We start from the raw sequence: 23449 nt of genomic DNA, 5'->3' as shown, positions 1-23449 counted from the left end.
GCAATTTCGGTGGCAAAGAATAAGGGGTGGTCTTCAAAAAAAGAAATGTTGCTTTACACTAGCCACACCTGATAACAGAGCTGCCTAACTAGATAAATTACCATGACAGCAAAAACATCGCTTGCCCACTTGGTCAAGGACATGGTTTTTATATTAATTCTCTCTCTCGCTCGCAACAGGCGAACGTAACATCTTTTACTTACTATAGTACCAGTGTTTCGAACACATGCCTCGTCTGGATGAGTGGGCTAAAGTCATGCGGCTCCGTTTGAGGGCTTACAATGTGGCGGTGACTTGTTTATTCGTGGCGCATTATTTATTATGCCAGAACTTTCTGGCGGTTGCGGCTAATTAATATATATAACTAAGTCATAATCGACGCGACGACTAGATTGTCGTCATATTAAGTAGCAGGATGTGATAGCCAATAACTGAGGTTACTTTATCAAATTCGCATCGACCGGGGTTCAAAATGATTCACTTCTTCTTCTAGCTCCAGGATATTGCTGAGCATACTTCCTCTGCGTTCCCGTTCTTCATCTGATGAAGACGAGAAAACATCCAATTCACGAAATAGTTCCGCCCTATTTATTTCCAGCGATTTGCAATTGCGCTCACCTGTGAATGAAGTCCGGCTTGGCATATCCAATGAAGAACGAGGAGTTGGCAATTTCATATCTTCTCTGAAAGTGATAAACTCTTGTCGTTTTCGTTTCAAAAGCTCTCGGTTTTCTAGTAACCTGAGAATTTCGGAAGCCTTGTTGCGAATATTGAAAGCCAGTTGAGCATCCTCAACTTGTTTTCGACGTGTATCTATCTGATATTCCCTGAGGGTTCTGATTGAATATTGATTCAATGTAAGCCAAGAAACAAACTCGGATGATGAGGTCTGCAACATGTACAGCACAATCGATAACGCTTTGTGAATTTGGATAGGGCTTTTGGAACGCAGTTTCCGGGATAACTCTTTGGTGATCAAGCCCAAGTCGCTCGGTTGATTTGAAAGCCGAGACAGCTCGTTCAACTCCGCGGTGGTCGGTCCCCACCGGGTATCTTTTGTTGCTTCCTTTATGAGAGCCTCGCTATGAGAAGCCCTTTTGAGAGGCAGGAAAGCTATACTTCTCATTCCAAGGCAAATTTTTGTTTTGAGTCGGTACTTTGTTAATGTTTTAAAAATTATTTGATGCCGAAAATGCCTAGCTTTTTTTACCGAGAGGATGATAGAAAACAGCAGCTTGTTCGTCTATTCATTATATTACAAGAAATTTTTCTGGCTATACACCTGCTTGCAACGAATACCTCTTCAAAATGCCGTCTCTCAGAATAGCGAAAACCTCATAATGATCATCTAGAGACTTGATCTGAAGATTCACAATCACATCCCGGGCGAGATCGGGAATTTCTGCGACCTCAGAGCTCCACTTCTTGCTCTTTTTATAGTATCTGAATACCGTCTGATCATTGAAAAGATATGAGGAAGCTTTGTCAATAGCAAGAACGGGACTGCTTGGAGAATCCAAAACCGCTTGGAAAGCGTCTTTCCTCAAGTCATATATTCCGATTTTCGAGCCCGAGTCGGTCGAACAATGTATCACCAGGGAATAGCCATTCGGTGCAAATAAAAGTTTATCTATGTTCTCGACACTGCCAAGCGAATCAATGGAAACATTAAGCTCGACAGAGCTTTTCGCAATATTAAATACTTGAACGACGTTATCTTCAAGGCACAAACCTAAAAATAAGCCATCTTGATGGAGAGCCATCTCCCTGATCTTGGATTGGAAAGGATCTGACTCGTACAATTTGTTTTCTCCGTCGAATATATAGAGTTTGTCGTCCTGTGCTATGATCAGGTAAGGTAGTAGAGGATGGGATAATATGCTCGTAATTGACTTTTTTTCCAATTGAAACTTGGTTTCCGATTCGCCTTCAATAATATGGACTATCCCGTCGGTGGAAGCGTACACAAATTTATTTTCGTCGAGCCACTGGAAATAACTAAACTTGGTTCGTTTGGGAAGCGCAAATCGATTGCTAATCTTTTTTTCAAGCACATCGTAAACAACAACGACATTTTCTGAATATGCAAGTAGTATTTTGGTTCTCTCAGGGTTGAATTCTGCTTGAAGAAGAGTCGTTTTCTTCTTTTGTCCATCCCATATTTTGAAGTCTTCTTCAAGCGTAAACTTCATGTCTGAGCTCTCGTCAATTGGAGATTTATATTTCTGGGAACGGTGCTGCTGATACAATTGCGAATGAGCCTCAAGTAATTGACTAGCATACTCTTCAGACAGTGCTTGTGATCCGTTAGTTTGTCCCACTGGTGTGTCGAACTCGACGACTTCTCCTTTTCCAAGCTTTATCGTGAGCTCCTCTAAAGCCCTCTTATACTCGTCGCGTTGTTTGATAGCGCTTGCGGCGACTCGCACGGCTGCATCCTGTTTGTACAAAGCCAGACTGAGCTCTTTTTTGTATTGATTGAGTTGTTTGCGTAGCTCAAATGTTTCCAAAGCCAATGCATCCCACTCGCGCTGAAATAATGACAACAAGGAAGGAATCGATGTTGATGCAGACTCGCGCACCACCAATGGCTTTTCCGAAGCCGATACTTGAATGGCGACCAAATCTTCAGAAGTTAGTGAATCCCCCGTTATCGGGTCCATTCCATGCTGCGCAATGTACTCCTCCACCAGTCTTTTTTCAAACACATGGCCAGATTTTGTCGACAGCACTGGCTCTTGAGCTGGATTGCCAGAGATAGAGCAGATCATCAAAGCTTGGTTGGTGTATAAACTAAAGAAAATTTTCGTAGTCAGATGCAATGCGCCACATGTGGCGCATTGCATCGCGAAGCTTGGCTATGGCGAATCTATCTATGCTCGCAAGACGGTGCCAGAGGGGACTCTTGGGGAGACACTTCCTTATCACAACTCACTAACATCCTCTACAGTAGATTCATTGGGAGTAAGCAACCATCTTTACATCTACGCCTTTTCTTTTGGTGCGTCGGCTCTGCTCCGAAAAAAAGCAGTCAAACGACCAAAAGCACAAAAAATTAGCGATTTTTGTAGCGGAATTTTACTTAGACTGGGTTTCTACTTTAAAGCGCAAACTTGGAGTATATTACAAGCGGTTGCAGCCAGAGCTTTGCCTTGTTGTCGGGATACTCTTGCTAGAGCACAAAACACTAGTCTACACTAGCTCAAGCAGTCCCGTGGACCCTGCCTCGCCACATCAAATACCAAGCCACAGGACTGGGATAGTCAAAACGTTCTCTAGTTTGAACGGTTTTCTGGCCTTCTGTGGTCGCTACTCACACCATATCGGGTGCAGCATCTTCTACGAGCTAGGCGGACGTTAAAGATACTGATCCTATAAATGTTGGTGTCAACTGAAAATTGCTCAGCTTGCGATTCAACTGGTAATTCCAAAGTGGATGACGCTGTTGATGTAATGAATCGAAGTCGAAATAACACATCACTCTTAGGGTCAAAGAGTCTTTTAAAATCTAAAATTTACGAGCCATTGGATTTGCAGTCGAATTCCTCCACGTCCTCAACGCCCGCCAAATTTAGGGGTTTCAAATACAAGGGCCGGCCCCCAATAACCGAGGTTCCTGAGCTTATGGAATTGTGCGAAGAGTTTCTTCTCACCACAAATGTAACCGGTCTCTCCATGATCGCTCGTCAGCGTGGTCTTCCGCCATCGCTACGGCACAAAATCTGGCCGCTCTTGTTGAAATACCATCCATATGTTTTAAATCCGTACGTGCAGCCTGATGACGACGTTGATGATGTTGACGATGATGGAGAGCTGAGAATTCCAGAAGCCCAAATCAAAGCGGACCTTAATAGATACCTCAGAAACACCGAGCGTTACAAGCCAAAGGTTTTAACTCCGGAGCTCAAGGACTTGTTCGAGATTCAAGACAAAATATTTGAAACTTTGGAATGTGCGATTATCAAGTTCCTGAAGAAATGGGGTTCTATTGTTCATTACAATTCTGGTCTTGCCTGGATTGCCCTAGGCCTCGCTGAATGGGTCCCACCATTGCTGGATTCGCAGATCGTACTTTGTGGGAAAGACGATATAGCCAAAAATGGGACTAAGCTGCGAAACATAAACGATACGTATTTTGAGAAAATGGATCATGAAGGCACAGGCACTGTGAGCCACTCGTCAACATTAAGCTCTACTCCTGTGGTATCATCATCACCAAAATCTGTTTCAAGTTTAGAAAGTTTGAATCCTCACGTTGCGTCCAGCAACCACTCATTCAAGCCAATGACATTTGCAGAAATTTACGAAAGAATGGTGCTAGTAATATTGCACACTCCTGATCCGACAAAAAAACAATCAAAACCGAACTATCAGTATTCGGATGAGTCCTCAGACGATTTACCAAAATTTGGGGGCTCGATTGAAGATAGAATCTCGTTTTTCTTATACTGTTTAAGACGATTGCTACCGGAATTGCATAAATTCATGTCAGAGGAGGGTTTGTTGAAAGGAGACTGGATTTTATGGTGGTTGAAATACTGCGCTTCTAAAGTTTGGTCCAGATATGATAGAGGAAGAGTGTGGGATCTTCTTCTTGGATTCAGAAATACATTCGATGAGGAAGAAATGAAGCAATTGGGGCAGCTGACAGAAGAACAGAAACGTTTACTTGGTCCTGATCTGTTTTGGAACCCATTATTTGAACCAGATGTCCACTACAAGAAAGGCAGGTCCAGTAGCATCAAGACTCTCATCAACCAAGTCTCTTTATCCTTTGATCAGACGCCAACGTTGTCCTCTCTGTCTTTAAAAGACGATGATGATATTGAGGATATGCCATTGAACGAGACAGGCTTACCACTCTCGCAAATTGATGCTCATGTCCAGCTTATTTTCATCTCGTTGGCATTCTTAAAAGCAAAGGAGTTTACAATAATGGAACTTGACCAGTCAGAGATTAAGCAACTTCTCAATAATTTGTCTTCTTTGAAAATGTCGGAAATTCGCTCGCTGGTTGGCGGAGACGGTCAGATTGCAACTAGTTCTCATCCTCCAGACAACTGTTCATGTGCTTCTTGCAATGGAAGCGTGAACAGCAGCACCTCAGTGCTGTCTTCCCACAATTATCAAATGAAAAAATCCAACAGAGATATTGAAAATATCATTCTTGAGGCAGGTGAATTATGGAGAAAATTCATCTATCTGGAGATGATCGAAGAAAGTTAACATCTTGACAAGCATAGCTAGTTTTTTTTTTGTCATAATTACATATCATCAGCGTACCTAAATGAATATTTAGTTTATTCTTGAACTAAACCCATCTTTCGCCGTCTTTCCATCTCCCTCTGAACGGCAATTTGATTCCTTCTGTTTTTTTCTTCCTCTGCTGCCTTCATCCTGGCCAATTTCCGTGCCTTCTTAGCTTCTGCGAGTGCTCGCAGACGATGTAGTTCATCATCCTTCTGTTGCTTTTCGCTATCCTTGTAGAGCTCTTCTAGGACATGTATCTCCTGGTGGTTTTCGGCTATTTTATTTTTGTATAGGCCTTCCGAATCTTTAGTGTCCTCTCCAGCTTTAGTTTCTTGTCCCTCGCTTATCTTCTGAGGTTCTTGCTTGTCTTGCTGCTGGTGCATTCGCTCTTCTCTCAATTCGTTTATCAGATCTTCCTTCATTTCTTGCTCCTGTTTGTGCTTGAGCTCATCATTAACATTGGAATTGATGATGTCGAGGTCATTCGTCTTCTTAAATTTGACAAACCTGTAATTTTTTCCATTCTTACCGCTGACGTACGGATTCAGCGGAAAATGACCAAAGAGTTCTTCCTGGTGGTTTTCCTCTTCCTGGCGAAGCTTCTTACTCTTCAATTTTTCAAGCAGAGCAGATTCCACATCCTTGCTCATATCTTCAACTCCGAAATCTTTGTTGGTATTCGCATCAGCTTCTTCTAGCCCTTCTTCGTCAAAGTCCTGTAAATATTCGTCCACCTCGCTCCAGTCAATGCTCACGTCCCTTCTAACGTCAGTATTCTTGAAAACGTTGAATTTCAAACCATTCCATTCGGAATTCACCTCCTCAAATGCTTTCATCCAAATTTTATCATATAGCTTTTGAATCTTTGCTTTCTCGAGTCTATTGGTCTCCTCCTCGGCCATCCATTTCATGTGTTGGATGTCATCGGACGAAGGCTCATAAATATGCCAGATTGTGTAGTGAGGCAAACCTATGACAGAGAAATTCATTGTACGACAAAGCTTTCCAAAACCCTCAGTCTCTGCATGCTTGAGATATGAAAATGCTGGAAACATGGCACCGCTGCGGAACACATGGGCCTTGCTCAGGATAGAGACTCCTCCGATTCCATCAAGCTCCATCTCAACCTCGGGATCACCATACGGGTCTCTTAAGTATGCCAAATGTGTCCTCCAGGTTGCATATTCAGGGTAGCCTTCTACAATGACTGCATCTTCGTCCAGTTTATCTGCCAACTCAATTCCTCCTTCACTTTCCTGCCAGGAATTTAAATCATAAGGCTGTTCGTAGCCCAACCAATCGGGCAAAGGACGCCAAATGTTCGGGACAATCACGTCTTTGTCATGATGCATTAAATCCTCGATGATAGTAGGCGGCACCGTTTCAACGTCCGCGTCTCTCCAATAGACCCAAGAGTGATCAGGACGCAAAGCAGTGACCAGTAACCAGTTTCTGGCAATCGCCATCAACTTACGTCTAGGACCTTGGGCTTGGAATCCATGACGGTCACTAAATGACTGGCCAATAATTTGCCCGAAGTCTTTTTCGTAGATATTAATTCTACCAAAATGCATCCTGGGGTCTTTATCAGACTGTATATTTTTCAGTTCTCTTTTCAGATCTTTGATGGTCGAATCGGAAGTGTCAGAGATTAAGAAGGCAAGGTCAATAAGGTTGTGCGGATAAGTCAAGTTTCTCATATGCCCAAAAAACATTGACAAGTGTGGAGCCGCGTCTCTCAACGGAACACAGAAAAGAACCCTTTCCTCGTGATTCCATCCATCTGGGGAGGATGATGCAGCTTGTTGCAAGTCAAAAAACTCAATGTTGTAATCGTCATAACTTCCTGACTCGCTTTTATAGCCTGAGGGAAAATCCGGATAATATCGATTGCTAGGGCGATCACTGAAACTGAATAAATTCAGAACAAAAGATGAGTAATATGTCATCAAAAAGACAATAATTGCTAAAATCGGCAAAATGGCATATATGATCCATGCTAAGCGAACTAGTAGCGAATGAGAAGCATATTTTTCGCCATCCTCCTCGTCACTTGTATATTCTTCGTCATCATCGTTGAAAGGGAACTCAAATTTGGCCATTCTTTGACGAGGTAGATTCAGTTGTACGTTTTCGGCCGAGGCAGGTATTTCCGCAGGGCCACCTGGAGAGTCAGAATAGTAGGATTGTTTCCCACTCTGATCCCCGCGTTCAACCTCTCCAAGTAATTTTTCGAGAAATATGTCCCGAGACATCATAAGATGAGTCTGATTGATAAAGACGATTTAGTAATTGAATTTCCTAAATAGTAGACGATAAACAAAAAAAAAAAAAAATTGGATCAGTTTCGGGCTGTGGAATAAATCCGTTGAGGATGCAGTTAGCTATCTAAAGTACATACACACTGGGCATCAGTATCACCAAGTTGAATCATAAAACCTGATGAATAGGAAAATGCGAATAAAATGCATTGTCGTTGGTTTTCGGTGGGCAACTCAACAGTTGAGGTGAGTTGTATCTATATGGAAAGCCTGTGTACATGTCCGGCCAGGCTATGCCGTCCAAGCAAGGAGATCAATGTCTTGAAAGAGCTCAAATATCCGTGTATTTGGGCTTTTAACGTAGTCGTTGTCCACAACTGTCACCAAGGTGAACGAGTCGCACAAAGACGATAGGAAATCACTTGCTTGTGTAGCTTTCTCATGTTTGAAAATCGAAAGCCATTTGTCTAAAATGGAAAAGAGCTCATCCTTCCATGCTAAAAATGAGATCCGCTCCACGATGGTTGGTTGTATTACCTCAGTTCCTGGGAAACAGCCCCAAGTGACTGCAATGATGTCTGAGTCTTGCGTGTTGGTAATCAACTGGCCATCTTTGTCAGTGGCATAGAAGGACAAGATGTTGGAATCTGTTCCCTTGTTTATTTCGTTGATGCGTTCAATCAGCGAGCTGACCACTGTGGAGGGAATCAAAAACTCCAAATACTGTTTCTGGTAAACGTAGCCATTTTTTGGCCCCCACCCAAACACGTTGTCGCTGGACTTGAGTCCGTTGACAGAAGGTTGTGAGTTAATCGTGAGAATTCCGTGCTTCACAATATCCAAGATCTGCTTCTTGGTAGGTTCAATCTCTGAAGAAATCTGGCCATCTGACCAAGGCAAACACGATAGTTCCCCATTGATGTATCTTATGGTCAGCTCGGCCAAATCTTTGAGACTGTTGGGGGTACCCCAAAGTTCAAGAGCTTTCTTGGGCGAGTGTCTGATCAACTCTGATTCACATGATTCAACGGAAGCAAAAGCAGGAGACCGAGAATCTCCCCATCTTCCGTTAGGGAACTCGTCCCAGTTGGCAGTGCGACTTATATAAGAGAATTTTCTATTTTTCCAAAAAATGGGTCTGACTGTCTCCTTGGATCTATTTGGATTGAGCGACTTTCTCCATGGCTGTTTCATGTCGTGAAGCTGTTGCTTCGTTACCAAGTTGAGACCCTGCAGGATCATGAGGGTAGATTTTTCCAGGTTCATGGTATAAAAGTGCAGATGGTTTACTCTTTTGGAGTCGAGCAATTGCTGACACATGTCAATCACCAACTTTGTTCCAACTTCTCTCACCTTGGCATCGTCATCCTTGATAGGCTCCAAAGCCTCATTAAAATGCTTTGGGATCGCAATCTCTGACCAACCTGCTCTCCTGACGAAAGCAGCGTATGTACTAATGGGCATGATACCTGGGATTATGGGCATGGTGATACCTATCTGCCTGCATTCATCACACCAGTTGATGAAGTTTTCCGTGTCATAAAACATCTGTGTGACAATAAAGTCCGCACCTGCATCTTGCTTTTCTTTCAGATAATTTAAAGTTTTCACGGGATCCGATTCTTCGGGGTGACCCTCAGGGTAAGCTGCAACACCAATGCAAAAGTGGTCGCCGTAGTGTTTCCTGATATATCTAATTAAGTCTTTGGCGTACTTGAAATCACCGGTAGACTCCGAGCCGTCCAACGGGGGGTCGCCTCTAAGGGCCAAAATGTTTTGGCATCCGCTTTCATATGCCGATTTCAGAGCTTGATCGATCAGGTCTGTTTTCATGTTCGTACAGGTCAAGTGCATACATGTCTCGAGGCCGAGTACAGTTGAGGTGGTCTGAACCATTTCTGTCGTGAGCGTGCTTAAACGTCCCCCGGCATTCCATGTGATATCGATGAACAAAGGATTGAGGTCATACATTCTATCCATTCTATCGTACAAGTTTTGGAGGCCTTGGCTTGTTTTCGGAGTGAAAAACTCGAAGGAAAATGTTGCCGGTGCATTCTCTTCCTTGTGCGAATCCAGGAGTTTGTTAGTGATCTTCATCTTCCCCTGATCACCACTTCTTTGTACACAAGTATTATTGTATCTCGAAAAATTTTTCAACAAAAAGCCTCACGCTGGAGATGGTAGCAGCAACGTGGGTAGCCGATTTACCAACAAAGGTTATTTTTGCACTCCTGATTGCACTACAGAGCCAAATTTGTTGTCCGGCCTTGATTTCCATAGTTCGCTCATCATTTAGGTGTTGGATGACGCCGAAAGCTTTACTCAGGGGTTTTTCTTCGTCAAAGCTCCGCATGTGATAGTGCCTGATGAAAAAATCGATAGTTTGCGTCGATCGACTGCTGAAAATATTTATAGTTTTCATGACAAGTAGCTTTGAGTTTCACCTGCTTCGGGTGACCATGGCTCAGCTTCTCAAGGCGCATGGCTTTGACAAATGCAACAATCGGGTGCTGGACCTTGTGACCGACCTTTATGTGCGGTATTTTCAGCTGCTTTTACAAACAGTCACTAAATATATGGAGGCCCGCAATGACATTGAGCCCAACATTCAGGACATTTCTGACGCTTTTCTGGAACTCAAAATCATCTCGCCAGCACGCAGACTGGATGCTTTTGATTCTGATCGACTTGTTACGCAGGGCTTAAACAATTTCGAATATTGGTTCCAAAGTGACATGAACACGCGACTACGAGAGGTGGCTAGACCAAATAAAGAGTTTCTCACAGAATTGGCAGAGCTTAAGAGCTCGATGGATATACACACAAAGATGAATAGTCTGACCGCAGCATTGGGCCAAGCAACACCAGGACTTCACAGGCAGCCTACCCAGCCTCTGGAACCATTGAGCGTGCCGGCAAACGAAAACGAACCGATCGACGATGGATTACGATTGGACCCCGACTGGATCCGTTTTGTGCTGCGTGGACAGCTGAGCGAAAAACCTGACACGAAGTTTAAAGGAACAGTACTCGAGGAATATGTTCCGGAAGATTTACAGCAACCTACAGTGACCTCAAATAACGATCATGTGGTCTTTGGACCGACTCCAGAAAACCTGGCACAACATTTGCCTTACGCAGGAAATCGAGAAGTGGACGATCCCGATGATATATAGCTTCTCTACTCTATAAACGTCTGTTAGATTTGTACTTCTTCTTCTGTTTCCGCTGAGGTTTTTGAACCTTGTTGGAGGTTTTTGGTTTCGATTTGGACTCATTATCCGACTCTTCGTCCCAATCAATGTCATCTCCTTTCTTATGCTTGTATCTTAGTCTGTTCTTCTGGCCCCTGATTGGTCCTTGCCTAACGGCCTCAACATAGGCATCGATGGAGTCTTTATTGAGCACATCGTCCTGCTCTTCCGCATCTTCAATGATTAACTTACCATTCTTGGTCTTGAACTCGTTCTCCAAAGTCTTTTTCGTGAATTTCTTTGGCTTCGAAGACGATATGTGAGTAAGTGTCTGTTTGTCCAGCAGATCAAGCGGCATCTCTTTAGATTCGGATATGTACTGCTGAGGCCTTCCAGTAGGTTGATCCTCCTCCTCCTCCTCGGACTCAGAATCGCTGTACAAAGCAGCCTCGTAACCAGACATCACCCCTGACTCTGCAGCATTTGTACCCGTAGCTTGTGACTTCTTTTTCTTGGCCCTGGCCTTAGCCTTCTTAATATTGGCAACGAGTTTCCTGTCCTCCTCGGGGATGCATTCTTCAACAAGATCGACACCGAACTTGCGAATCAGCCTCTCGATGATATGTTTAACCTTCGATTTGAAATGATTCTTGTGCTCGTGAGAGGCAGTCATCAAGTTCGTCAGTAAACCTTTCATATTCTGTGCAACCATCTCTTCTGGCAAACTCAAAATCGCAACTTTGACAAAACCAAGTGTAGCCTTGATGATTTCCCTGTTTTTAGAAGTCAAAAATAGTTCAACTGTCTGGTATAGTTCGGATAAAAATTGGATATCCAGTTTCGCATGATATTCATAGACTAAGCGAGCAAGCGAGGTAATAGCAGCACTGATCATGTTAGGGGTGGCACCCACCAAGCCTGCAGAGCAGATGGTGAAGAATTCTTGAAGCGAAGCGGTAGAATCGGGCATCTCGGGATCATTCATCGAGTTTTTGACTGGGGCTCCCTCGTATTCAACCATTTTAGCAGCCATGACGATAAGAGTCTCATAAGCAGACTCTCTGGTCTTTTCGTTCACACTCTTTGTGCTGATGATCACCTCTGAGACAACAGCAGGAATGAAGTGCAGGTTGTCTGCTGGTAAAATCTTGATGATATCTAGGATCAGCGCAAATCTCGCTGATTTGGCAGCCGTCATGGTGGTTTCCGTGGTTTCGAGAAGAAGAGACAAAATATTAGAAATGAAATTCAAAACAGCTTTCTGACCAGCATCAGGCTCCAGTAGTCGACTGATGATTCTGTAGGAACGCTTTTGAATCTGAACATCCGCAATTTTAACTGTCTGGTTGAAGATCGAGAATAACGCATTGTAGCAAGACTCAGGGACGTATTTAGCCATCAAAACTATCAAGTCCATCATGGTAATCGACAATTTTGGAATACTCGATTTCGCAGCTGGCTCGTCCGTCTTGATCATATCGGTTTCCTTCTCGTCATCCAATGCTTGCTTCAAGATTGAGCAAACCTTGTCAAAGGTGGCCGAAAGATCCTCAGGCTTCGAGATTTGCAAATAGGCGTCAATTGTCTCCAGAATAAAACCTCTCTGGGCCATTGAAGTTTGAGAGAAGACATTGAATAGCACCGACAACAATTTGGATGCCTTTGTAGCCGAAAGATATTCGATGTTCTTTTTGGCTTCCTCTAAGGGGAATTTCTGTGCCAAAATCACGTCCTCCAAAACTCCCAATGAATAGGTGACATTGCTTTCCACCAGGAGCTTCAAAGCATGACAAATCGTGTTTCTTAAATCGGCTTTTTCATACAAAAGGGCTGCCAGTTTAGAGGCAAAATCGTCGGTGAAACTCTGCGTTAAATCGGTAGGGAGATCACAAAAGTGAGGCAGGAGAGACCAAATTTGATCCACAATTGTGGCAAATATCTTAATGTTCATAGATTCTGGATTTCCTTCAGCAATTTTTTGTTCAAAGAATTCCACGTTTGGAAGAATCTCAGAAATGTAAAACCCAAGGCTAGCATGCCTTATATTGTCTCTCAGAAGCGGTAGTAGCCAAGCTCGTCCAGTAGCTTGCGAATTGGTGAGATTCAGTGGGAGCGTTTTCAAAACTTCTTCTGGCCCAATCGAGCTGATAGCAACTGCAATGACATTTTCACTAACCTGATTAAGCTCAAATCCTTCTAATTCATTAGAACGCCATTCTCCAATAATCTGTAGGTGGCTAGTAAAGTAAGGGCCGGCACGAGAGCCAAATTTAGCCAAAATGCTTATGATGACTTCACAAATTTCCTTGGCGGATTCCCTATACTTGACAGTCAGGAATTCATTAGTTAGCTCAGAAAGTTGTTCTATAATTTCTTCGACGTTCTCGAAGACCTCGGGGAGAGTCTTCGGTGGTTCAAGAAGGTATTTCACATCAACAGAATCAGTGATAATTGCAATCAGGCATTGCGAAGCACTAATACGCACATTGGGATTTTCGCTCAAGAAAAAGTGGCCGACAATCTTGAAGACATCTGGCAGCTTTAAAACACATTTATATGCGTCCACAGACTTGGAGTAGGAAATGAGAGCCCTAGCAATAACTGCCAGCCAAGACGGTGCCAGATGCTGATCATTAACGGCTGGTTTGAGATCAAATAGCACATTCAAGACTTGAACAAATTTATCTTCGTCAACTTTGTCATTCATAGATTGAAAGAGTCCTTCGAAAGCTTCAAACGAGGAGGAAACCAAGTATTGATCACTGGTCTTGGCCACAACCAGAAGAACATCACAAAGCGGCAGTATTTGTTTCAAGGGCCATGAATTGGCCTTCGTAATAGCAGCAATCAGTTGCAAGTTGTGTATTATTTCCGTATTGAGTTCTTTATTCTTCTTTTCTTGTTGTTGTCTCTCCAACAACTTCATGACAGAATTGAGTGCAAATTCACCACAAAGGGTTGAAGCAGGATGCTCGAGAGAAGGGCCAGCCGGAACAGTACTCAAAATTTTGTGCACAGCCTCTTGTGCTCTCTTTCTAACCTTTGGTCTGTGGTCCATAGACAGCTGGAGCAGACCTGTAAGACCTCTTTTTGGACTGATCTTATAGTTATTCGAATTGATCCAAGCACCGGTCTCTTGAGCAACAAGAAGACTTTCAAGGACTCCAATACTAGATCTCAGCAATGGAGCTGCAGACTCGTCGCTTGATAATGCGGGAGCTAGACGTGCAACAATTTCACTAAATTTTGATCTTAAAAGCTGTTTTGGCGTGTACGGAGACACCAAGTCCAGAAAATAAAGAGCCACACCAGCAAGGTTTCCATCTTTTATGTTTTCACCATCACAGCACTGATCCAGAAGAGAAAGGAAGGAGACAAAGTATGTGACGGGACTCTGCTTCTGCTTTTGATCCTTCAAGTTTTCATCCACAGCCTGAAGTACAAGAGACAGCTGTTTTTGATTTTCAAGTTTCGAGTTAACCTGTGTTCTAATTCTACCAAGTTTCAAGTCCAACTCCATGTCTAACAGGAGAGGATCATCTTCGAAGGTAGCCATAATAATACAAGGTAGAAAAAAAAAAAAAGCTGAAAAAAAAATAAAATCTATATGCGTGTAAGGGTGTGAGAGTGATCTCATCGAAGAATTTTACATTTTCAGAATCCGACACGATCATGAAGGGACTTGTCAGATTGAGACTAGCCCGCATGGGTAGAAAACATCAACCACTATACAACATTGTGGTAAGCCACAAAAGAACACGCCGGGATGGAAAACCTATCGAAGTGATAGGAACGTATGATCCAAGACCCAGTCCGCTTACTCCTACACAACAATCGGAGGGAGTGATACCTGTAAAAGATGTCAAGCTGGACTTCCAAAGATCAAAGTATTGGATCTCAGTGGGCGCACAGCCAACTAAAACTGTTGAGGATTTGCTCAAGAAAGCTGGCATTCTTTACCCTGAGTGGCCTTCTCCCGCCAAAAATGCAAAGGTGACTCCTCGCGCTGAAATTCCTTTAGAAGGAAAGAAATTCGCCTAAATACATGTCTATAGAACCAGGACCCCTCATTGCATTAGTCCGGACGTCTAAATAAGCCAATTAAATTTTGTGGTACGACCGGTAGGTAACCTTTAGGCTATTTCGGTGAAGTTTATAAAAACTTAGGATGGAGATTGTCAAGGTCAAACGGAGCCACCATTTGACCTTCGCTAGCAATCAAAATACCAGTTTCAGGTTTATAAATTATATATAGATAGTGCCTTTTTTCTACTGTTGCTCCTTAAACTTTCTGGTTCACCATGTCCTTACAAAGTTTGATCCAAGTGTCAGGAAAAACGGCACTGATTGTTCCTGAATCTAACCTTGAGCTTAGTTACTCTCAACTGAACAACATTGTTTACCATCTCCAATCAATATTCACAAACCCTATTTCTCCCTTTAGCGATAAGGGATCACAGAAGCAATTAAGGATTGCAACCTGTCTTCCAAACGGACTCGAGCTGATTGCCTCATTTCTTGCTATTACGACAGCAGGAAACGTTATCACGCCACTGAACCCCAAGTACACTAGATCGGAATTTGCCGGGTATCTCTCTGACTTGGAAACGGATGCTGTCATCGTTCCTCGCTACAGTCATTTGAAGCCTGACTCGGAGGTCGTTTCTGCTGCCCGTGCAACCCCTACAAAGCCCTTTGTCATTGAAATTTGGTACGATACGGCACGATCTTTGCTTCAGTACGAGATATTCCATGCACAAACATTGGCATCTATGTACAATTCAGTTATAGATAAGTCAAGTCTACCTTCAGAAGAAGCAGGACACCACATGCCAGGCGTTGCCGGAAACTCGGATATTGCAATGATACTATTCACCAGTGGCACCACAGGGAAAGCAAAGAAGGTTCCCCTGACTCATTTCAATCTTACTAGCTCAATGATGAATATTATTAAAACGTACAAACTCAGGAACCGTGACAGGAATTATGTGATCATGCCTTTATTTCACATCCACGGACTCCAGGTTCTATTGGCGTCGCTCGCATCACAGGGCTCAGTTGTTGTCCCAAATCATTTTTCCGCATCTATGTTCTACCCGCATCTAAGAGAATGGAATTTCACTTGGTATTCGGCTGTCCCAACTATCCATATAATCCTTCTGAATCGCCGTCTCCCCAAAGAACTCAAAGGACAGCTGCGGTTTATCAGGTCTTGCTCCTCATCGTTGCCACCGGCAGTCTTCAGCGAGCTTGAATCGAGTTTTGGATGCCCCGTGGTGGAAGCGTACGGTATGACCGAAGCATCACACCAAGTCACTTCAAATAATATTCCTTTTCATGGTAAGACATCCAGAAAAGCTGGCACAGTTGGCATTCCTCAAGGAACTGTGGAAGTCATAATCATTAACGAGCATGAAGCAATTCTGAACAAGTGCCAAGTTGGACAAGTAGCTATATCCGGACCCAATGTCACGAGTGGATATCTGCAAAATGAACTTGCAAATAAAGAGTCATTTTTCAACTTCCAGGGAAAGCGCTTCTTCAAGACGGGTGATCTCGGAATGTTTGATAATGAAGGACGTTTAGTCCTCAAGGGAAGAATAAAAGAGATTATCAATAAGGGCGGAGAGAAAATTTCACCTGTTGAAATCGATTCAGTGGTGAGTTCGCACGAGAAAGTGAAGGAGTGTGTCTCCTTCGGGTATCCCGATAAGAAGTATGGAGAAAATATAGGATGCGGCGTAGTTTGCAAGAAGGGGACCTCGCTGACAGAAACCGAACTAAAAGCCTGGCTCCAGGATAGATTGGCAAGCTTCAAGCTACCACAGAAGATTTATATTGTTCAGGAGTTGCCCAAATCTCCAACTGGTAAAATGAACAGGAGGCTAATGAGTCAAGTCTTCGGTCTTGAAGCAAAAGTCTAGCTGAAGAGCCAAGGCCTGCAATCCCAAAATTCGTCTTTGATTATGTCGCAATGAAGTTTCCTGATTTCTGACTTTTTGAGTTTCTTTTGTAATCTTTGTGCTTGTCTTCTGGACTGGTCTATATTTGAATCACTTTCGAAATCCACCTGTCTGACAAAAATGGTGCCTTTTTTGTAGATTTCTGGCTCATTGTTATAGTTGATTCCAAATTCCTTGAACAAGATCTCATGCTTGTCTGAACTAGATGTTCCAATAAGCTTATTCTCTGCTTCTTGAGTCGTTAAACCACTCTTGACGAGAGACCAGAAGGTAGTATTGTAAAGATTATTAATGTGACAGTCAACTTGCCTCCACCTAAAATAGTCTTTCACCAATTCTTCATTTGGGTAGCAAACTGTGCGTGCGTCAAAAGTAGGAAGCCGGTCAGGCTGAAGTGGTTTTTCTGGAAACGACTGACTCCAGTAGTATTGGTAATATGCAGTGATTGTGGATGCGAATGTTGAGATGAGTTTGAATTCCCTTCGCTCAAACAAGTCGCACCGCCTCTGTAACAAAAACGAGTACTCGTCGGAGTCCCCGTAGGCCATGACAATATTGGGAATGGTTTCCATTAGTTTCAGTGCTGCTGAATTCATCACCTCAAGGGCGCGTAGATCGTTGGGTTTCTCGAAATCATATTTGAAAGAGAATTTGTGAAACCCTCTTCCATCGACACGGACGACTATGTAGGTTTCGGGGAGGAGAATGGATTCTCTTTCAAAATTCTTGACGTACTCGTATCGTGATTTAGCCATGAACTTTTTTTTTATTTTAGGGCTGTGTATTAATTGCAGAATACGGTAGCACTCCGTTGTAGTGACACCTGAGATCCTATAATGGTGATTCCATTTCATCATCCTAATGACAAATCATGAGTATCACATACTCACTCAAGTGCCCCTATTGGAATCATGAGTGCTATCCTCGAGACGAGTTGCTTCTTGTTCTTCGCGCACATGAACGAAGACTACATGACTACACACGTTTTCACAAAGACTGTAAAAAGATGAAGGAGCGGTGCTTTAGTTCTTGAGGGAGGTTCAAGCCACGTTTCTTTTGATCTTTTGAAGTAAAACCTAGCAGCAGCTTTGATACGGATCTTCTACTTCCGAGCTATCACGAATCATGACTTGATATTGATATGAGACATCAGAGCAGACAAAGAATGCTAGACTTTGTAATAGCTTTGAGAGAGGATGTACTTTTTCCTTAGACTTGTTTGGAGTCGCATGAAATTAGTATGTGCTTTCAAGCTAAAAATACTGCATTTATTACCACAATGTTTAAAGCTAGCAACAATTCAATAGCCTATAAGATTTAAAAACACATGTTGTTGAATAGTTTCCAGGCGGTCACAGCGAATTTGAAGCAAGAAACAGTGTGGGTAATTATTTTACACGAATTGCCTCCAAAGGTAATTTGCTGCGCTCATCATCGCACATCAATATTCAGCGTACAATCACTCTTTATCACAAAGATAGATGTCGTGGGATCGGAAAAATTTTATCTGAAAAAATAAAAAAAAATTTGAAAACAGCTATATCCCAATGACTACAGCAAAGTTCAGAACACTGGAAAGGGAGCACCGCTTCAAAAACCCACCGAAGGACAAGTCGGCTTTCCAGATGCTTTATGACGCTGTCAGGCCGCATGTCGGATCTTTCAACGCTTTGACAGAGGGGCCCGATGGAGGACTTCTGAACTTAGCCGTTAAAGACATTGGAACTAAAACAATCTTTGACACAAATGATGCCACTGGCTCAGGCAATAAATTGAGAATAAGAGTTGACTCTGTGCAGATTGCCAAACCACAAGTTCCTTCGACCGACAAACTCTCGGTGGTTAGAAACACCTACCCTGCGGAGTGTAGGGAGAGAATGACAACTTACAGGGCCAGACTCCTGCTTAAAGTGTGTTGGTCTATTAATGATGGTGAAGAGATTAGTGAAGTCAGGGAAGCCGGTCAAGTTCCGATCATGTTACAATCCAACAGATGTCACCTTGAAAACTTGTCCCCTGATCAGCTTGTGAAACTGAGAGAAGAGAGCGATGAACTGGGTGGTTACTTTATCGTCAACGGTATTGAAAAGCTGATCAGAATGCTTATTGTACAAAGACGTAACCACCCGATGGCTATCATTAGACCATCGTTCGCTAATAGAGGCACATCGTATTCGCATTTTGGTGTTCAGATTCGCTCGGTGAGGCCAGATCAAACTTCGCAGACAAACGTTCTGCACTACTTAAACGATGGAAATGTGACGTTCAGATTTTCTTGGAGAAAGAACGAGTATCTGATTCCTGTGGTGATGATCTTGAAAGCACTGATCGAAACTAATGATAGAGAAATCTTTGATGGTGTTGTGGGTGCAGACCTTGGAAATTCCTTCTTGACTGATCGTTTGGAATTGTTGCTGAGAACTTATAAGAACTACAATCTTTACTCGCAAAAAGAGACCCTGGCATATCTTGGTGACAAATTCAGGGTGGTGTTTGGTGCTACTCCTGACATGTCTGATATTAGCGTAGGGGAGGAGGTTATCAAGAGAATTGTTCTCGTCCACTTGGAAAAGAATGAGGATAAGTTCCGTATGCTTCTATTCATGATTAGAAAACTTTATTCCTTAGTGGCCGGAGAGTGTTCTCCAGACAATCCGGATGCAACTCAGCATCAAGAGATTTTGCTTGGAGGTTTCCTCTATGGGATGATTTTAAAGGAGAAAATCGAGGAGTATCTTCAAAATATAAGATTGCAAGTACAATCGGACATCAATAGAGGCATTGCAGTGAACTTCTCAGACAGGAAGTACATGTCAAGAGTGTTCTTGAGAATCAACGAGAATATTGGTCAGAAATTGCAGTACTTTTTGTCAACGGGTAACCTGGTGTCGCAATCTGGTCTCGACTTGCAACAAGTGAGTGGTTACACCGTGGTGGCAGAAAAGATCAATTTCCATCGTTTCATTTCTCACTTCCGAATGGTCCACAGAGGATCTTTTTTTGCGCAGTTGAAGACCACTGCGGTTCGCAAATTGCTTCCAGAATCTTGGGGATTTCTGTGTCCTGTCCACACTCCAGATGGATCTCCTTGTGGATTGCTAAACCACTTGGCTCACAAATGTCAAATCACCACCCGGGCTTCCGACGTCACAAAAGTCCCAAAGCTTTTACACAAGCTGGGCGTTTCACCTACTGCCTCTGCTATGAATATAGCTGGTCCAAACGTCTGCTGTGTTCAGCTGGACGGTAGAATCATCGGCTGGTGCTCTCACAAACAGGGAAAGATCGTTGCCGATACTCTTAGATTCTGGAAGGTGGAAGGAAACCACGATATTCCACTGGATCTGGAAATTGGATATGTTCCGCCATCCTCTGGCGGCCAATATCCAGGTCTATATTTGTTTGCTGGAGCCTCAAGAATGGTGAGACCAGTCAGATATCTTCCATTGGACAAAGAGGATATCGTTGGTCCATTCGAGCAGGTGTTCATGGACATTGCCGTTATCCCTTCTGAGATCGAAAATAATGTCCATACACACGTTGAATTTGCGCCAACCAATATTTTGTCCATTCTAGCTAATCTGACACCATTCTCGGATTTCAATCAGTCACCAAGAAACATGTACCAATGCCAGATGGGTAAGCAAACCATGGGAACGCCTGGTGTTGCGCTGTGCCACAGGAGCGACAATAAGCTCTACCGTCTTCAATCGGGTCAGACACCAATCGTTAAAGCCAATCTTTATGACGATTATGGAATGGATAATTTCCCTAACGGAACCAACGCAGTGGTTGCTGTTATCTCGTATACAGGATACGATATGGACGATGCGATGATCATCAATAAGTCTGCTGATGAGAGAGGATTCGGTTACGGAGTGGTGTACAAAGTTGAAAAAGTGGACTTATCTTTGAATAGGAAGCGAGGGGATCCAATCACTCAGCACTTTGGCTTTGGAGGTGATGAATGGCCTGAAAGCTGGAAAGAGAAGCTAGACGACGACGGGCTGCCACACATTGGAGTTCACGTGGAAGAGGGTGACCCCATTTGCGCTTATTACGATGATATTTTGGGCAAAACTAAAGTGAAGACCTACCATAGCTCGGAGCCAGCTTTCATTGAGGAAGTAAAGCTTCTTGGAGATGACAACGGGACAGGCGAGTTCCAGACGCTTTCGATAAAGTACCGGATCACCAGACAACCATTAATTGGAGACAAGTTCTCATCGAGACACGGCCAAAAGGGCGTCTGCTCAAGGAAGTGGCCTCAAATTGATATGCCCTTCAGTGAGACTGGTATCCAGCCGGATGTGATCATCAATCCGCATGCGTTCCCATCGAGGATGACTATTGGTATGTTTGTGGAGTCTCTCGCAGGAAAAGCTGGAGCATTACACGGTATTGCCCAGGATGCCACTCCATGGAAGTTTAGTGAGTCGGACACTCCAGCCGACTATTTCGGTGAGCAGTTGCTAAGAGCCGGCTACAATTACCATGGAAACGAGCCATTGTATTCTGGTGTGACGGGAGAAGAGCTTCGTGCAGACATATACATTGGAGTGGTTTATTACCAAAGATTGAGACACATGGTGAACGACAAATTCCAAGTCAGATCGACAGGTCCTGTGAACTCACTTACAATGCAACCTGTTAAAGGTAGAAAGAGACACGGAGGTATCCGTGTGGGAGAAATGGAGAGAGATGCCCTTATCGGTCACGGAACGTCTTTCTTGCTTCAGGACAGATTGCTCAACTGTTCGGACTACACTCAGACTGCCATTTGCCGCTCATGCGGCTCATTACTGTCCACGCAAATGTCTGTTCCTCGCATTGGCACTCAGGCCACTACGAGATGTCGTCGCTGCGCCAAAAAGATTGATCGTGTGCTACAAAATATGGATGAAATGGATGTTTGGGAGGATGGCCAAGGAGCCAAGTTTATTGGTGGTGGAGACACAACCACCGTCGCTATTCCGTTTGTTCTCAAATACTTGGATTCTGAGCTGTCAGCTATGGGCATCCGCATGCACTACAATGTAGTGCCATAGAGGCCGGGAAATTTTGCGGAGTATAATCCCTACACCGAATGTACAAGTTTCCTCAAAAACTATTTTTATTAGATCTATCGCGTAATAGCTGCATAGAAAGGCCGACGATGAGCGAACAGCACCTGCCACAGGGCTATAATCTGCGTCCACTAGAAAAGGAAGATTTTTCCAGAGGCTATCTGCAGACGTTGGAAACTCTGACCTCGGTAGGTGATGTAGATCAGGAACACTTCAATGATATAGTTGACAACTGGAAGTCGCAGCCTAAAACATATAAGAATCTGGTGATCACGGACGACAAATCGCAAGTGGTGGCGGTTGGGTCATTGATTGTGGAGACAAAGCTGATTCATGGCTGTGCCAAAGTGGGCCATGTTGAAGATATAGCCGTGAGGCCCGATCAGCAAGGAAAAAAATTGGGTCTGTACCTGATTCGTCAGCTGATTGAATTAGCGAAGGAAGAAAGCTGTTACAAAGTTATATTAAATTGCGACCCGAGAAATGAAGGATTCTACTTGAAATGCGGAATGTCCAGAGCTGGACTTGAGATGGAATACCGTTTTTAGTCCAAGAGGTTTTTGAGAAGATGACTTATAGCCCCTGCTATGCCGTCCACCTTCACCAAGACATTAAATGTATCGTCAAGGTCGACGCTAGTCTCACCATCAGTAAACATGCATTCCAATTTGGATTGGAATTCGCCCACGAATTCGGCATCGTCACTGTCAAACGCAAGCTTCCAATGGACCGTGAACTGCTTGCCGCCTTTAGAAATAGTCACTATCTGGCAATTTTTAAATCGAGCAAACACAGCCAGTCTGTCGTTTTGCAAAGCTGGAGAAATATCGTTCACATTGTATTCCGCGACAAGACTATCAAATAGCTGTGTCCAGAGCTTTAATCTGCGCTTTGCTAAATTAATATATGAATTAGTTGCATAGATGAAAAGCGATAAATCTTTTTTGGCACAAGATAGTCTGATTAGCTTATTTATCTCTGCCATTTCGCTCACAATTGTGTGCTTCGATTTTGCAATGTCGAGATTAACGACTCTCTCTTGTGAAAACTCAACAACTACCTTGAACTCCAAATAGTATTTAAATTTTAAAGTGAACGATAATATCCCAGCCTCTTGTTGTACATCTGATATAACCATATGCGGGTAGAACATTTTAATAAGTTGGAGTCGTTTTTCCATATCGACTGACGGGAGATTGGAATGATCTTGCAGTAGTTGGCATGTTTGAAGATATTCTTGCAAATTAAATTGATTCTCGCCGCTTAGTTCAACTTTGCGCTTTTTCAGCTCATCGATCTTTTGCACTAATTCATCTCGTTCAAACTCCAGACTCAGTATTTGCTGCCGAAGGTTCGCATATTCTTCTGTAGACATCGTTTGGCGAATTGTAAACAACTTCTTGCTCCTTGAATTCACACACGACCTGAAAATAAGTGGTAAAAGAGTTTTTTAACCATTTCAACGTATTAAATTATGGTATCCACGCCAGAGCTGAAGAAATACGTGGATAGAAACCTCAAGGTTACACTCAACTCATCAAGGGTAGTCAGAGGGAGACTTGCAGGTTATGATCTTTTCCTCAATCTGAACTTATCCGATGCTGTTGAATTGATTACAAACAAACAATCTACAAATGAAGTGAAAGTGGGGAGTTGTATCATTAGAGGTAATTCGGTCATTAGTATAGAACCAGTGGAATGAGAGCGTTTCAACT

General features: G+C 43.3%; 12 protein-coding genes across 12 annotated transcripts; 6 read left to right on the top strand and 6 right to left on the bottom strand.

Moving 5' to 3' along the window:
- Window positions 1-445: 445 nt before the first annotated feature.
- KL911_003741 (uncharacterized protein) lies at window positions 446-1126 on the bottom strand (the record flags this gene model as incomplete). Its single annotated transcript, XM_043198955.1, has 1 exon — window positions 446-1126. The coding sequence occupies one exon, from the start codon at window positions 1124-1126 to the stop codon at window positions 446-448; it is 681 nt and encodes a 226-aa protein (XP_043053525.1).
- A 148-nt stretch (window positions 1127-1274) lies between these two features.
- Window positions 1275-2846, bottom strand: KL911_003740 (uncharacterized protein; the record flags this gene model as incomplete). Its single annotated transcript, XM_043198954.1, has 1 exon — window positions 1275-2846. The coding sequence occupies one exon, from the start codon at window positions 2844-2846 to the stop codon at window positions 1275-1277; it is 1572 nt and encodes a 523-aa protein (XP_043053524.1).
- Window positions 2847-3378: 532 nt separating this feature from the next.
- Window positions 3379-5226, top strand: KL911_003739 (uncharacterized protein; the record flags this gene model as incomplete). Its single annotated transcript, XM_043198952.1, has 1 exon — window positions 3379-5226. One exon carries the CDS (start codon window positions 3379-3381, stop codon window positions 5224-5226), a length of 1848 nt encoding a protein of 615 aa, XP_043053523.1.
- Window positions 5227-5300: 74 nt separating this feature from the next.
- KL911_003738 (uncharacterized protein) lies at window positions 5301-7508 on the bottom strand (the record flags this gene model as incomplete). The annotated part of the gene is made up of 1 exon (XM_043198951.1): window positions 5301-7508. The coding sequence occupies one exon, from the start codon at window positions 7506-7508 to the stop codon at window positions 5301-5303; it is 2208 nt and encodes a 735-aa protein (XP_043053522.1).
- Window positions 7509-7802: 294 nt separating this feature from the next.
- KL911_003737 (uncharacterized protein) lies at window positions 7803-9608 on the bottom strand (the record flags this gene model as incomplete). Its single annotated transcript, XM_043198950.1, has 1 exon — window positions 7803-9608. One exon carries the CDS (start codon window positions 9606-9608, stop codon window positions 7803-7805), a length of 1806 nt encoding a protein of 601 aa, XP_043053521.1.
- A 323-nt stretch (window positions 9609-9931) lies between these two features.
- On the top strand, window positions 9932-10687 carry KL911_003736 (uncharacterized protein; the record flags this gene model as incomplete). Its single annotated transcript, XM_043198949.1, has 1 exon — window positions 9932-10687. The coding sequence occupies one exon, from the start codon at window positions 9932-9934 to the stop codon at window positions 10685-10687; it is 756 nt and encodes a 251-aa protein (XP_043053520.1).
- Window positions 10688-10697: 10 nt separating this feature from the next.
- On the bottom strand, window positions 10698-14261 carry KL911_003735 (uncharacterized protein; the record flags this gene model as incomplete). The annotated part of the gene is made up of 1 exon (XM_043198948.1): window positions 10698-14261. The coding sequence occupies one exon, from the start codon at window positions 14259-14261 to the stop codon at window positions 10698-10700; it is 3564 nt and encodes a 1187-aa protein (XP_043053519.1).
- A 116-nt stretch (window positions 14262-14377) lies between these two features.
- KL911_003734 (uncharacterized protein) lies at window positions 14378-14746 on the top strand (the record flags this gene model as incomplete). Its single annotated transcript, XM_043198947.1, has 1 exon — window positions 14378-14746. One exon carries the CDS (start codon window positions 14378-14380, stop codon window positions 14744-14746), a length of 369 nt encoding a protein of 122 aa, XP_043053518.1.
- A 260-nt stretch (window positions 14747-15006) lies between these two features.
- On the top strand, window positions 15007-16629 carry KL911_003733 (uncharacterized protein; the record flags this gene model as incomplete). Its single annotated transcript, XM_043198946.1, has 1 exon — window positions 15007-16629. One exon carries the CDS (start codon window positions 15007-15009, stop codon window positions 16627-16629), a length of 1623 nt encoding a protein of 540 aa, XP_043053517.1.
- A 1586-nt stretch (window positions 16630-18215) lies between these two features.
- On the top strand, window positions 18216-21716 carry KL911_003732 (uncharacterized protein; the record flags this gene model as incomplete). The annotated part of the gene is made up of 1 exon (XM_043198945.1): window positions 18216-21716. One exon carries the CDS (start codon window positions 18216-18218, stop codon window positions 21714-21716), a length of 3501 nt encoding a protein of 1166 aa, XP_043053516.1.
- Window positions 21717-22278: 562 nt separating this feature from the next.
- On the bottom strand, window positions 22279-23109 carry KL911_003731 (uncharacterized protein; the record flags this gene model as incomplete). The annotated part of the gene is made up of 1 exon (XM_043198944.1): window positions 22279-23109. The coding sequence occupies one exon, from the start codon at window positions 23107-23109 to the stop codon at window positions 22279-22281; it is 831 nt and encodes a 276-aa protein (XP_043053515.1).
- A 99-nt stretch (window positions 23110-23208) lies between these two features.
- Window positions 23209-23436, top strand: KL911_003730 (uncharacterized protein; the record flags this gene model as incomplete). Its single annotated transcript, XM_043198943.1, has 1 exon — window positions 23209-23436. The coding sequence occupies one exon, from the start codon at window positions 23209-23211 to the stop codon at window positions 23434-23436; it is 228 nt and encodes a 75-aa protein (XP_043053514.1).
- Between the last annotated feature and the right edge of the window lie 13 nt (window positions 23437-23449).

Source organism: Ogataea haglerorum (assembly GCF_019207285.1).
Source record: "Ogataea haglerorum isolate 81-453-3 chromosome Unknown 81-453-3_NODE_10_length_422072_cov_98.086364, whole genome shotgun sequence".
NCBI classification, from domain to species: domain Eukaryota; kingdom Fungi; phylum Ascomycota; class Pichiomycetes; order Pichiales; family Pichiaceae; genus Ogataea; species Ogataea haglerorum.
The sequence above is the reverse complement of the archived record's forward strand: the minus strand, read 5'-3'. Positions and strand labels throughout refer to the sequence as shown.